Below are 14,678 nucleotides of genomic sequence, written 5' to 3' on the forward strand. Positions count from 1 at the left end.
TTTTTTTGGAGCTGAGAGCACTCTTCTAGCCAAACACCCCATCTAGACAGCTCCAACTCCACCCAGAGCTGGTTCCACCTGAAGTTTTGAAGTGGAGCAGCTCCACTCAGAGTTGGAGCTATGCCAAACATGACCTAATTTACCTCTACTGCCAAACTAGCCCTTAGTAAGGAAAGAAGAGTGAGGTCTTCCATGGGCGACAAGAGCTACTCCGAGTAGCCAAGGAAGACATGCCTACGCTCAGCATGACTCACCAAGAGACAGCAGCAATCGACACAGGCAAGTCATCCTTGGCTACCGAATCAGCTCTGGTCCTCATGCAAGGCTTCCCTCTTTCGATCTGAATTTGTGTCTATACATGCATGCACCATGTTCCTCAAGTATTTATAGGGTTAAAAAGCTAGCAGAAAAGCATATATGCATGTTATGCAAGGAATAATCAAGTTGGACCATTCTGTGGGCACGTTTGACCGCTGGCTGTGCCTCCTCCACAACCTTTTGGTCGTTTCGATGCCACGCTTTGGCGTTTGTATAACTTCTCTTGTACCATCAGAATCTGTTCTCTATGTGTTCAGTTCGCAGTTGGCTATGACTGATGTCTAGGAGTAATACACATCGGGCTTATCATTATGCACTTAGCTGACAAAAAATGCTCTGGCCACTCTATGTAATTGACTCTGGAATTAACTACAGAGATTCAGCTTCAAGTGCATCAGAAATAACCTACATTGGAACCCTATCTGACCTACCATAATTATCATGTCTACCATAATCACTCTTATCATTCAAAGTTCAATCATGGTTGCTGACCATCCACTTGTTCGGCATTTTTCAGATCCATAGTTCCTTTTGACATTTTTGCCGACCCTTTTGACATTCTTCCAATTGATCGATATGCATGATATATCAACACTGGCTAGCAACTTTCCATCTGTATGTCAGTTCATGCCTCGATCATGATAAGTGATCGGGTCTATATTCCACCAGTGTGCATCATGTGCAAATCAAATGCTGCTGAAATGGGAATCTAGCTGACCTGATAGATTTGTTTAACTGATCACTTGTCTTCATGGAGCAAAAGCAGGGTATCTGACTTTGCTTCTCTGATATTTTGGATCCGGTAAGGTGACAAGTGTGCTACTGCAACCAAAAGACGTGGCTTTAGTTTCTAGATTGGCACTTGATGTTGCAAAGGCCGTATCTCTCCAACTAAATGATGCTCCGGAAGTTTCCTCCTTTTGGAACAATTGATTATCACTCTTCTGCCTTTCAATTGTATGAGTCAAGGGTCCTAATTAAGTCATAACTCATAATAAGCAAAGGGGAAAATAGGTAATTTATTTACTTGAAAAATTGTTATGCAAAACTTATTAAGAGAAGGAGAAAGAGAGCCTCCAAAATTCTTATGTAATGGCTTGTTCCACTGTAATTTTGTAGGTATTCTTGTAATTTTATGAACTAATAAAATGACAAGCATCCAGCCCATTGTACATTGTGTCTGCCTATATTTATCAGTTGAGCCATTAGGAGACCATGACGCAAATGGCTACATGGAAATTCCAAAAGAAAAGGGCCGCATAAGGTACTCTATCAGAACATCTGAGAAAAAAAATACTTAATTTAATTTCACAAAACAAATTAAATCCGTGGTATACATCACAAGAAACAAAATAGAAGATAAATTTCAATGAACCATATCTTTATATTTTCTTTATTCAACCTTTCCTTATCGAAAATCCTTTGTTCCACATCAATCTATTTTTCCCCAAAGGGAAGAGAAGGGAATTGTATTACTAAATTGGCACAGTACATCTCCTTATTACAATGGAACCATATATCGATGTAAGGACTCTGCAAGTCAAGTCGATGTAATTTGTCGTCTTTGTTTTTTAATGTTTTGTCTGAAATTTTCATGGCACAATATATTTTTTCGTAGGATCAGTAGCCAGCTAATTTCTATAGATAGATTTTGCTCGGTATATCCGGAACGTGTTTTACTTTCAGCTACATCCTGAGCAGAATGCCAAGGAATAAGTTAGAAATCTTTGAGGCAGAAATTGAATCAGTTATAGTATATAAAAATCATTCAAAATACAAGTCAAAACTTGAGTTATTGGAGTACGCGCAGATCAACAGATGCTAAGTACTGTCTATCATCATTATGTTTACATCATTTACAAACCAACAAAAAGATTGACCAAATCATCAAATAACTATCATACAACATATTTTTTATGAAGGAACTACATATATATTTAGTAAAAGCATCCACAAAACGTTACAAATTTTAGTATGTAGCTTCCGCGTTCCATTTTTCTAACAGGCGGGCGCTGATAGGGTGGAACAATTCACATCGTCCCTCGAAATCATGGTTTCGGTTTTATGAATTTCTCACTAAAACTCTAACATGTGATTAGGTCCTTACGTATTTAAATCTTGTTTGGCATGGCTCCAACTCTGAGTGGAGCTACTCCACTCCAGAACTCTAGGTGGAGCCAGCTCTAGGTGGAGTTGGAGCTGTAGGAGGGTGTCCACAGCTCCAGAAAAGAGGAGTTTGAAGGTGAATTGCCATTTTTGCCCCCAACTCATGGTCCCACCTGTCATCCTCTTATCCCCTCTTTTCTTCCACAGGAACGCAGCAGAGCACGACATAGCATGAAAGAAAGGGAAAGAGAAAGGGTCCAACAGCTCCGTTACGAACTCCTGCGACTCCGTCATCCCTGTATCCGAAACTCCAACGCGGTTAGGAGCTAATCATTTGAGGTTTCTGGAACGGGAAGCACAGAGGGATTGAAGCAAACCTATGCATTCGGGGAAGTCGTCGCTGGCCTTGTTGCCGCTGCTGATGAAGCGGAGACCGCGGATCGCCCGTTGCGTGCGGGACTTGGTGCGGTCGAGCTGCGCCCGGCGGCGGGGTTGGACGCGGGGGAACAGGCGCGGGGGGTCTCGGAGTCCCGGAGGAATAGAACGAACAGTTTTTTGTGTAATCAGTGGCGTAATTACCCACCAACTCCACGAGGAGGTTCAAAAGAGGTGGTTTTGGAGCTGCAAAAGAGGTGCTCCAAAATTCCACCTCCATTTACACTACAGCTCTATGAAGTTGGCAGCTTCATGAAGTTTTGGAGCTGAGATGTTTAGCTAGAATTTTTGCTGAAGTTGTTGGAGTTCTAGAGTGGAGCCATGCCTTGGCATGACCTTAGTTTTACAGTAAATTTCTCACCGAGTCCAAAGCCTTTGATAATAAAGTCCCTCAAGTATGCACTCGTTGTATGGTCCGGCCCGTTTACATACAATTTTGCAAAATTATTCTTTGGTAATACACATCGACATCAAGTAGAGCCAAGTGATATGTCTATATCCATTCCACAACATCGAAGTCTTTTTCCTTCTTCAGGGCAAACGGAAAGGACACTGGGAGGAAAAGGAAATGCCTCGGCTTGTATCGATGTCGCATTTGGAAGGCCCAAACTACCCGGCCCAAAGATTAACGCTGCCAATTCTCTCGCTGTCACACAGGATAACGGCCCACTTTGCCCCTCCCGTCCACAGAAAAGGAAAACCTGCCATGCCGGCTGCCGCTGCTGGCGATAAGCTCCCTGTCTGCGTGGACGCGCTTCCGCCACCTCACCCTGTACACCGCCAGCGCAACTGCCTCGTTGGCAAGTCCTTCACGAAGTGGACAGGTCACCGGTCCATAGGTTGCCTGGTGAACTTGGCTCACGTAGACTTGGTTCGTGCTTGCACATGGCTAGCTTGGTTCCAAAACGAAATGACAAAAATAAATGGGAAGGGCGAAGGCATGGAGCTCTCCTGCTAGCTTGGTCCGGTCTCCGGTGGCAATTCGTGCTTGGGGGGAAGAAGGGGGCTAGGCGGCGAAGCAAATCTCGGTTCTCCTCTTGCCGTCTCGCGCTTGCCTGAAGGTTGGGAACCTCTCCCCCTTCGCGCTGCATTCTTGGGCACCCGTATATTGTTTGCATTGGGGATTAGGTTTAGGAGGAGGTGGGTACTGTCTTGAGGATTTGCTATTGATTGAAATGCTCGTCCTTCAGCGATGACTCTCGGTTCGCCACGAATTCTCACCCTTATTCTCTCATGCAGGAATACTCGTTGTGCACTACCTTTTGTGATGCTCTGAGCCATTAGTCAGGAACTCTAGTAATGGCCGAGTGTTCCTTGGCGACACTGAGAGGTCAGTGTCGAGGGAGATGGACCCAGTCCAACAGCAAGCTGTACCCAAGTAGTGTTTCGATTGGAATGCCGAAGAGGTCGGTTTGTCTCAGCAAGTTTTGTAATCGAGGCTATCTTTCTGTTTCATAGAAATCCTGATCATCTCAAATTGTTAGGTTCTCATCTTTGCTTGCAGGAATTACGACCACAAGATTCACCTTCCCTTCCAGTCCAATGCAGCAAGGGAACCGAAAAGTGCTGCATCTTCTCACTTTGGTTTTCATGGCAGGGGTCACAGGGTGGAAACTTCAGTTGAATGTTTTCGCTTGCAGTCGCTGATGGATTCTGAGAGCATGGTTTCACCAAGTTTAATGCTGATTTCGGATGAAGCTCTTCTCACTATCAGCATGATTTTTGCGTATTTGGCTGGAGTTGTACCTTCTGGGAACACATCTCCTCGTGCCAGAAATCAGGGTGTTAATCAACATATTACAGAGCCAAGCTCCTCTGATTCTGGTAGGTAAGAGTAGCTGCATAAGTATTACTTCTACATATCAGACTGGTGTCTTAGCTGGAAAAATGACTGCTAATGCAATTTCCTTTTGCAAATTTGGGGATTTAAAATTCTTACCGGAAAGGAATGCTGGGCTTGACCCCAGGGATATGTGGAGTGAAGTGAGAGCTAAACTTTCTGAAGCTTTACAAGCAAATGTTCAAGATGCAAGTTTGGATAGCAGAGAGGATGAACTCACGAGTGATAGGAAAAACTATCCTTTGAGTATGCTTGCCATTCATGGTGGTCCCAGGTTGCGGCTTCTTCTGATCACATTTCAGCTCCTGGAAATGGAGGCAAGAGACACACCACAACTCTTTGTTTGACTAAGATTGCCTATGTATACTCACTTAGTTTGTTATAAGTAGTATCTGCGCTGTTTTCAACTAAAAGAGGGGTATTAGTTCCTCTTGCTGATTTTATTGGCTCAATTTCACAAGTTGTATAAATAATCTGTCTATTTGTCTGAGTTTATTATGATTGTGCACTATTCTATTCTAAAGTGTAACCAGCATCAGGATTTTTTTCCTTGACAGTATGACTCGGTTCTTGTAAACTTTTGAACATATATGAAGTAACTATGTTGACTTGTTTTTAGTTGGTCTGATATCATGCAGGTAAGAAATATCTCAGGAAGTTCTGAAATTGTCGATGGAATCAGGTGGTTGCAAGTATCAACTGCCTTGATAGATGGTTTGATTGAACCAGCATTTGTGAAATGGATTGAAGAAGAACAGGCCTTGGAAAATGGCCAAATCAATGAAGTATGTTACAAACTTACTGTTTTGAACTGTTGTCCTTGTCCATTCCAACATATCATATATGCCCCAAATCACAGATATCCTTTTATGTTCCAGAAACTTATGAAGATGATAAGCAGCAAAATAAGGGAGGACGATAGGATCTTCAAGAGGTTTAACAGATTTGGGAAATCTGAACTCTATTTGGATCTGATCTTTTTCCTAAGATTTGGTTCTGCAAGGTACTAAATGACCTTCTTTGTCCTTGTAGCAACTTTTCGGTTCAATTTCTTTTGATTTGGAAAACTGCATCTGAACAATTGTCTAGACTTACTTTGTTCTTTTGCCGTTTGCTGAACAATAGCCTTTTCGGAGGTGCATAAAAGGCATCCTTATCCTGATACTTCCTGATGGCAGGTCCGACAGCTGTTTTGATGCTAAATTTCTTGCTGAACATGGAGCACGAATTTTGGAGGACCTGGTTATTTCCTTAGCTGATGTGATTGCTAGCATTTATCTGGAGCTTATGTCAGTTGATGGTGATATGTCTACTGAAGTTGTTAGTTCCAGCTTAGCTCTATGTTCTCTGTCAACCAGGGAACTTCAAAAGCTGCGCAATGAGGTAATAATTGTGGGTTGTACATGGTCTTGTTTCTGACTTTATTATTGTACTCCTCCAGTTCATTGACATATTGTATTTCTTGTTCAAATGTGCTTTAAATGAGATCATGTGTTCGTGTTTGCTCTTATTTTTTATTCGTAAGCAGGGAATCAGATCCCGCCAGAGCAAATAGAAAAGTTGCTAGGTTTACATGTAATTTCAACTTCTTATAAACTGAACCTCCTGTTTCCAATGATGAAAAAACCTTTTGGTTTTGCTCCACTTACTGGCTAGAATTGACTGGGAACTGATGCCATTAGGCATTGGATTTTCCAAGAACCGTATTTGGACCTTGGAAGCTTCCTGTTGGCTGCACCTAGAGGAACACTTTTGTGCTTAGTGCTATGAGTGTCTGCATTGCTTGTGCTTCCCATCGAAGGACACTTGCTCTTCTTCCTCTGGTTGGTGGCAGCAGCTTAATTACAAGCAGTGAAAAGATAAATTCGATTCTTTAACATTCTGTTTACATAATATTATGAATGATTGATGCTTCATCCTACCAAGCTTCACACCTTTAATTTACAGTAACGTTTTAATTTCATAATTTTATTAGTGGGGAAGTGGAATTGGATCTATAACTTGTCAGTTTATCTGTGGTTCACTTGAAGCTGGACAAAACCTTATGCTTGCAGATGAGTTCAGGTTTACAAATACTTAATCATCTGGAAACCAGTATGAACAGAACTTGTGGATCTGTTCTCATTTTTCAGGAAACTTATTATTCGTACATAGTATTCTTATATAATCAACACTGTAATGTTCACTATCACCACCCTTCTTATAAATAATGAGCATCGGTTTACATGGAAATAGCAGATTTCAACCCTAGCATAGGTGGATGAAATACTGAGTTCTAAATTGTGGTGTGCTCCCATCTATACTTTTACTTATTATATTTTTTACCTGAAAAGTTTTATTTTCTTCTATAACTGCGACGCAATGCAAATTTATTTAAGTGGGCATGAAAGGATAAAGCATGGATATCTAATTCCTACACAAGCATTCTCTTCGAATTCTCCTCATTTTGTGGTGCTTGCATAACGTGTCTAGGTTTACAAATTACAATGCATACACATTAAAATTTTGGATTGCTCGAGGATATGGTTGTAGTCAAATGCCCATGCACTATTAGGCTTTGCTGGCTGTGCTGATCTCTCTTATTTCTTGGAAAGGTGGCGATTAATTGGTGGTTGCACCAATACTTCGAGTCAGTTGTTTCAATGTACGAAGACAGGTTTGAGCTATATGTTCTATGCAGAAAACAAGGTGAAAAACCAGCAGATAATCAAGCTAAGAGGACAAATTGGAGGCTTGCATTCAGAAAGCCTAGTGCGCCTGCTCTTCTTGATTATGTTAACATCAGTCCATTTTCCCTTCCAGCAAGAAGGACGAAGGAATTAAGAGCTTTAACTGGATGGTATGCCCGAGCCTCTTCCGATCTATGCTATTTGTTTCATTAAAAGTTTGAAATATTTTACATGCGACCTGGATTGTGAATTTTCAAGTACCTCATTAACTTATTTCAGTTATCCTGAAAGAACAACTAGGTAGTATTAGTCTTGCGAAACTACAGAAGCACCGTAGTTAAGAAAAGGAAAAGATGAGATCTTTAGAGTAATGCCACGTATCTATTTTGTGTTACAAAAAGGTATTGTACTTGCGACTAAACTTTCAGATAGACATTCACAGTGAGATAACTGGATTAATTTGTCATTTGTATTATACCAGAACTAAGAAAAATAACATTGTACTCCTCTTCAACTGCAGGAGGTATTACATCAGCCTGTTCTTAGAGTTGTCAGATATTGCAATGCCTTTCGTAAGGGCTGCTGTCAGCAAAGTGAGCGCAGCAGTGTCCTACTTCTGGGTCTCCATGATTGGAAGATCATTGGGACTGATTTTCTCAGGGATTAGACAGTCACTTGGCTGGATATGAGCTTATACCTGTTTTGACTGTGACTTTTCTTTTTCCCCGGCACTCTGGTGATACTGAATGATCGACTGTTGACTCCTGTAATCTCGATTCAGTTTTGTGACTGTTAGACTATGCATTGGATATCTTTATTGCCCTGATAAGGCCATCATTTTATCCTCTTTGTTTCTTGTGTGTTTGCATTGTAAACAAAGATTGAAGGATGATATGAAAAACCTGAAAATTGCTGGAATTCATTGAAGCCCTATGCTTGTAGTGATGAATCACACTAATGTGGAGGAACGGTTCCACGTTGCTGCTACGAATAGATATATATAGCGGAAGTATTGGAGGAACCTTTCCAGTGTGATAATAGGTAGAAACAGCACGAAGTGTTGAAGGAAGTACTTCAACGTGCTGAGCTTGATATCGTTCTAGAGATGAAGATAGACCAAAAGGTTGAATCCAAATCCACGGATACCAAGAGCTAAAGCTCTTAAGGTACACGATCTAGTCCAAAATCTAAAGGTTAGAGCAACATGTTCTATTCATAAGGTGTTCTATTCGTAAGGTAGTGGGTACATCAAAATCATCTTACAAACTTGAGGCTTGCTTCTGTTTATAGGCTCGTAAGCCTGACACAACTCACACACAACTATTATGGCAACTCGCATATAACAACTAGGTAACAACTCATGTTATAGCTAATAGACAAGCTTCAAGATACTTTTTAATCTCATTAGTGTAGTAGTATTGTAGTAGTACAACCAAATTTGCAACTAATTTTTGAAGTGTCTAAAGATGGGTGTATCTTTTCATAGTAGAAGAGTGGGACTTGACTTCAAACTCTTGATAGCAAAATTCAGTTTGGATTTTGACGCACTTGAATGCTCATGAACCATTTGGCTATGTCTTTTGTTGATAAAGGACTTCATTCCAAATTAGAAGCAATGTACATGAGAGAGGGTCAAAAGACCCCAGTCTACAGATGGAGAGCCGAAAGGATCGGGCAATCCTGATCATGATAAGAGTTTGTACAAACAGAAGTAAGCACCCTATCAGAGGATACAGTTCTGGCTCGAACAGCTAAACAATGAGCTGCCTCATTTTGAGATCTTGAGATTTTGATCACTTGCACCTCATCTTGTAATCTCAGTTCCTGAAACTGAGAGATCCATGGGCGAAGTTGCCGAGGTGACTGTAAAGGAGCCTTGAGAAGATATCTGACCGCCAAGAGGCAGTCAGAACCAAGACCGCCAGCATTGACCTGTAAAATAGAAAAGATTTTACCCGCCAGAAGAAGGGCTGCAAGTTCAGCCATCACCACAGACTCCACTCTGGCTAATCCAAGCACCTGCAGGCGACAAGAGAGGATAGTGGATCTGAGATCGACCACTAATCCCAGTACTGCAGTTCTGGAGGCACTTCCTGGTCCATCTGGATCTAGAGCTGCATCTGCATATGCAAAAACAAATGGCTGCCAAGCTTGGCTGGAATGTAAATCCTGCATCACCAATAAGGAAGGAACAACAGCAGGAAAAGAAGTATTGATGGCATTGGCAACAACATTATTTGAAGTCCTATTCCTATTAGAAATAGAGATTGAGGTACCACAACCTGGTGAAGATATCTTCCAAAAGATCATCTGAAACACAGTTTGAAAGGATTAAAGATAAAGTGCTTTGAAGGCCATCATATTCCAGAGGAAGCCGATCAGTCCTCAAAGGAACCCCTGCAGAAAACCAGACAGCTCTGGCAAACTCACATTCAAAGAACAGGTGGAACTCAGTTTCATCAGCACCACACAATTTGCAAGTGTTTTCTATTCTCGAACTAAAGGAAGCAGCTCGATGACCAGTGGCAAGAGAGTGTCTAATAGTCCTCAAGCAAAAGCTTTAATGCGAGGAGGAATGGTTTTATGTTGCCAAATTCTGTTAAGAATGGAAAGAGCATCAGAGGAGATAGCTCTTGGTCCTTGGTTCGGTAGGGAGTGAGTGGTTTGAGCTGAAAGGTATTTGTAAGCTTCTTTAGTTGAGCAGATACCATGGATAGAAGGTTTCCAACACAAGCAATCTATACAGGTAGAAGAAACTTTAGGAATCTGAAGGATGGAATCAGCAATTTGATGGTGGAAAGTAGAATTGACAAGATTAGCATTCCAAGAGACTGCTGCTGATTCCATAAATCTGACATTAAGTTGGGAAGCTGCCTATGAACATGAGGGTCTTTAAGGTGGGTGTATATAGTTTCCCAATTATCAAACCAGGGATCAGTCCAGATATTAGAGTTACCTTTATGAATCTGCACCACGCACTGTTGATGAAGGTGATGCTTTACCTGCAAAATAGAAGACCAGAAAGCAGACCTAGTGCCATGACAAGTAGCTCTCCAAAAGCTAGTGTTAGGAAAATATTTGGCTTTTATAACTGATGAAAGTAAAGGATCAGTATTAGAAGCAATTAACCAGGCAGAATGTGACACTAGGCTTTTGTTAACAGTGTAAAGATTTCTAATTCCAAGCCCACCCACTGACTTTGGTTGACAAATATCATCCCAAGACCTGAAATAAAAAGGTTTCGAAGAATCCTCACCTTGAACTCCTTGCCACCAGAAACGTCTCAGGATTGAATTAATCTTCTCAGTGAATGATCTGGAGAACAAAATATTCTGCATATAGTAGATAGGAATAGAAGCCAGCACCGAATTAATATAAGTGATCCTCCCTGCATGATTAAGCTTGTTGGCCTTGATACCAGTTAACTTGGCCCTGAACTTAGTAAGGATAAAACCGTAGGCTTGCGTTCTATCTTTATAGGAGAAAATGATAGGATGACCAAGATGAGTGGTTTGAGAGGTCATCAAAGAAACAGGGAAAAGATTCTGTATCTCCTGTTTAGTTTAGACATCAACATGAGAATGGAGGATTTGGCCCAATTAGGAGTTTGACCAGAAGCTTGACAAAATCGACTGAGAATTTCCTTAATTTGACAGGCTTCAGCAGCAGTAGCCTTACCACAGATAAGAAGGTCATCAGCAAACAAGAAGGAATGTATGGGAGGACAATTATGACCAAGCGAAATCCCAGAGAGATGGTTACTTTGTAAAGCAATTTGTGAAGTGTGGGAAAGCTCATTCATTGCCAGAACAAAAGATAAGGAGATAAAGGGCAGCCCTGTCTAATCCCCCTTTGAGAAAGAAAGGAAGGAGAAGATTGACCATTCACAAGAACAGAGAAATCAGTAGTGGAAATACAAGCACTTATTAAATTTACAATATGAGTAGGTAAACCAATTCTAAGCATGGCATTTGTAATAAAGTTCCATTCTATTCTATCAAAAGCCTTAGCTAGATCAATCTTGAGAAGAAAGCATTTATGTTTCCAAGAAGTGAGACCAAAGGAGTGAGTGATTTCCTGGGCTATAATGATATTAGATGAGATATGTCTACCAGGAATAAAAGCAGCCTGAGAAGCATGAATTTTATTAGGAAGGAAAGGCTTGATTCTATCAGCTAAACTCTTAGCAATTATCTTATAAATAACATTGCAAAGGCTAATAGGTCTAAAATCCTGAGGAAGCACAGGTGCATTTTTCTTGGGGATTAAGACAACGAAAGTTTTATTTAAATCAGGAGGAAGAATACCTGTGCTATAAAAATTTTGAACCAGTTGTACTACATCATCACCAAGCCAGTCCCATGAAGCTCTATAAAAAGCCGCATCGAAGCCATCTGGACCAGGGGCTGCATCCTTTCTCATGTTCTTGATTATTGCCCATAACTCAGCTTTATCTGGAACAGATCTTGTGAATTCACTGTTTAAATCCTCATCTCCCCTATTCTGTTGAGGCAAGTAATGGAACTGCTGATGTTGAACCTGACTTGTGAACAGCTTTGTGAAGTAACTGTTGAAACAAGAAGCTATCTGGTCTTGAGTTGTGAGAGGGTTGCCAAGTTTGTCTGTGAGAAAAAGAATCCTATTCCTTCTGGCCCTCTTAAGGATGGACTGCTGAAAGAAGTGTGTATTTCTATCTCCCTCAGTAACCCATAGCTTCTTATATCTCTGTTTATGAAATTCTGCTTGTTTATCAAGGATCACCTGATGCTGTTGAATTAAATCTCTCTGTAGGGTGTTGTTCTGAAGGTTTGGATGGAGGCTCTGCAGTTTAAGAATGCTATCTTCTATTGCTTGTAACTGAGAGTTGAGGTTAGGTTTCTTTTTTCTCCATTTTTGTAAGTCTGAAGACAAGAACTTTGTTTTAAGGTGAAATGGGCGTGAGGAGGACTTTTCCCAGACAGTAATAGCTTCCTTCTGAAAATCCTCTTCCATTAACCACCAATTCTCAAACCTAAACATCTATCCAAAAAGTGCAGGGCTCAACTCAACCTAAAAGTCCTCTTCCATTGGTAGATGGAAAATAGCCGTTGATGGAAACGCTGCACACCATTCTGCATTACCTAAACATCTATCCAAGCGCTCAAAAGTGGGATTAGCATTAAACCCAAATCCATGAAACCACATTCTTTAACTAGATGACAGAAATTAGACATACGAGTAATATTAACAGGTCTAGGACCTAGCTTTTCATTAACATGCATCACATTATTAAGATCCCACATACAGAAAGCAGGAACATTTGGATAATTTACAACAAAAGCATGGATCTCCTGCCAGATAGACTCAGTTCTTTTGTGATAGGGATCACCATAAACAAAAGCTAGGATAAACTTCTGAGCACTTGGCTTATATTCACAACTAGCTAAGATAACATTAGCTCTAGACTGTTCTACTTGCAGGGACACATCTTGTTTCCAAAGCAGCCAAAGGCCTCCTGCAAGGCCTTCAGCTGGAACAATGTGAGCATCATGAACAGCAAATTTGTTAACAACAGAAGATTTTCTGAATTTCTTATTCCTAGTCTCTGAAATAAAAATTACCTGCGCTTTAGTAGACACCACCAGTCTGGAGAGATGATTCATTTTAGAGCTGCAGAGACTCCCTCCAGTGCCTCTGCAGTTCCAGGATAGAAGATTCATGGTGCCCGTGGCACCTTTAAGGCTGGTGCCAAAGCCTCTTGAGAAGCCGAGTCATTGCAAGCCAAATGGTGTCCAGTTGCTCTTGCCTCATTCACAGGCGGCAGGATATTCTTAACATCCAGAGCAGGATGCAATAGAAGTGCAGGGCTCAACTGAACTGGCTTATTGGTACTGATGGAGCCTTTCTCACCCTTAGTAAAAAATTGATGAAACTGCGTGATTAAAGGGGAGACCTGCTGAACTTCTTGGACTTCAAACACATCTTCTGGAACAGCTGTGGCTCTAGTCATCCAAGAACCGAAGACTTCAAAAGGAACAGGTTCAGGATAATTCTGAGCAGACTCAATGCATATTTTGCATTGTCTGATAGAGCAATCTTTGACATGGTGAACGAAACCCACACAGGAGGTACATATTCTGAAGATCTTCTCATAATGAACATAAATAATAGCAGAGCTATCTTCTCCAAGTTTGAGTCTGATTTTGTCAACTGCTCTATGGTTGATATTTATCTTAGCTCTACCAGCCACACATCTTTCATCACTAAGCATAAAACTAGCAGTCATAGGTTCAAGATCTGAAGGAAAACCAACATTCCTAATTAACTGATCTACCAAAACCAGAGTTCTGAGATAAGGAGGAACCCCAAAAAACTTGATTGTGACATACATGGAATCAAATCGATACTAAGGTAACTCTTTGTGCGGATCTACCCATTCCAAAAGCAAATTATCTCTACCTACATGCCAAGGCTGTCTGGTCCAAACAAATCTCATGTCACTAAGACTACGGAACTTGACCAAAAATATATTGCGAATCACCTGAGAGATCTGATGAGGGTTGCGTGACCAAGCATTGGCCATGTCTTCTTGAATAGGTTGCAGACAAACTTCCTTAGCTAAACCATCCGGATCAGCCACCTGCTGAGGAGTATCTGGCGGCGGATGTGGAGGAACAGGTGGTGGATCAGGAGGCGAGTCGTCGGAGTAACCGAGAAGGGGCTCGTTGGACGGCTATTTTTGCAAAACCCGGTTTGAGAGGGAGAAATAGCGCCCCTCCGAAAACCAATCTTAGAATTTCATCTACATTTTAACCATTGGAGAGAAGATTTTATCACACATTCGCCATTTTTGCATCCGTGGAGCGCCATGTCACGTATACATGCTGGATGGGGTATACGAAAAGACCCGGCTGCCCCTAGCCTTATCCTTTAGACCACCCGACTGCCGGTCTCTGTCCCAACCGAGCCAAACCATCCATTCGAGCCAGACCAACCATTCCCCGCCTGCTCGAACCCGAGGGAGTAGCGGCGGTGTAGGCGGAGACAGTGGCGAAGGCAGTGACTGCGGTGTCGGCTTCAACGGCAACGGCAATGTCGCGTGCTACAAAGTCTTCCGACGGATTGAGGGGATGGGAAGGGGTTAGGGAAGAAACAAGCCTTCCCTTGGTCCAGTGCCCATACTGCGGGAAGGCTAGGGTGTTCGAACGACGGTCGAAGAAGGACAACATCAACCATGGCCGCTGTGTTCTTCAAATGCCCAAGGGTGTAGGTTGAGTGAGATAGTTTGTTGCTCTCATGCTATATTTGGGGTTCGTTGTTCTTGACTTGAT

General features: G+C 41.7%; 1 protein-coding gene and 1 long non-coding RNA gene across 5 annotated transcripts; one reads left to right on the forward strand and one right to left on the reverse strand.

The window, feature by feature from the left end:
* Positions 1–3,759: 3,759 nt before the first annotated feature.
* Positions 3,760–8,295, forward strand: LOC117852174 (uncharacterized). Of its 3 annotated transcripts, none has more exons than XM_034734165.2 (9): positions 3,760–3,920; positions 4,099–4,265; positions 4,364–4,687; positions 4,806–5,016; positions 5,338–5,484; positions 5,578–5,702; positions 5,878–6,082; positions 7,294–7,538; positions 7,889–8,295. In XM_034734165.2, exons 2-9 carry the CDS (start codon positions 4,159–4,161, stop codon positions 8,055–8,057), a joined length of 1,533 nt encoding a protein of 510 aa, XP_034590056.1. In that variant the 5' UTR covers positions 3,760–3,920; positions 4,099–4,158; the 3' UTR covers positions 8,058–8,295. The 3 variants fall into 3 exon arrangements, with proteins under 3 accessions (XP_034590056.1, XP_072149242.1, XP_034590047.1); XM_072293141.1 differs by having other exon boundaries at positions 4,827–5,016; XM_034734156.2 differs by having other exon boundaries at positions 3,790–3,999.
* A 626-nt stretch (positions 8,296–8,921) lies between these two features.
* Positions 8,922–14,227, reverse strand: LOC140222480 (uncharacterized). 2 transcript variants are annotated; one of them, XR_011898025.1, is made up of 2 exons: positions 13,889–14,227; positions 8,922–13,371 (listed from the first exon to the last, which is right to left on the reverse strand). It is a non-coding gene; the product is annotated as an uncharacterized lncRNA (long non-coding RNA). The 2 variants fall into 2 exon arrangements; XR_011898024.1 differs by having other exon boundaries at positions 8,922–13,644.
* Positions 14,228–14,678: the final 451 nt, after the last annotated feature.

Source organism: Setaria viridis, chromosome 1 (assembly GCF_005286985.2).
Source record: "Setaria viridis chromosome 1, Setaria_viridis_v4.0, whole genome shotgun sequence".
NCBI lineage: Eukaryota > Viridiplantae > Streptophyta > Magnoliopsida > Poales > Poaceae > Setaria > Setaria viridis.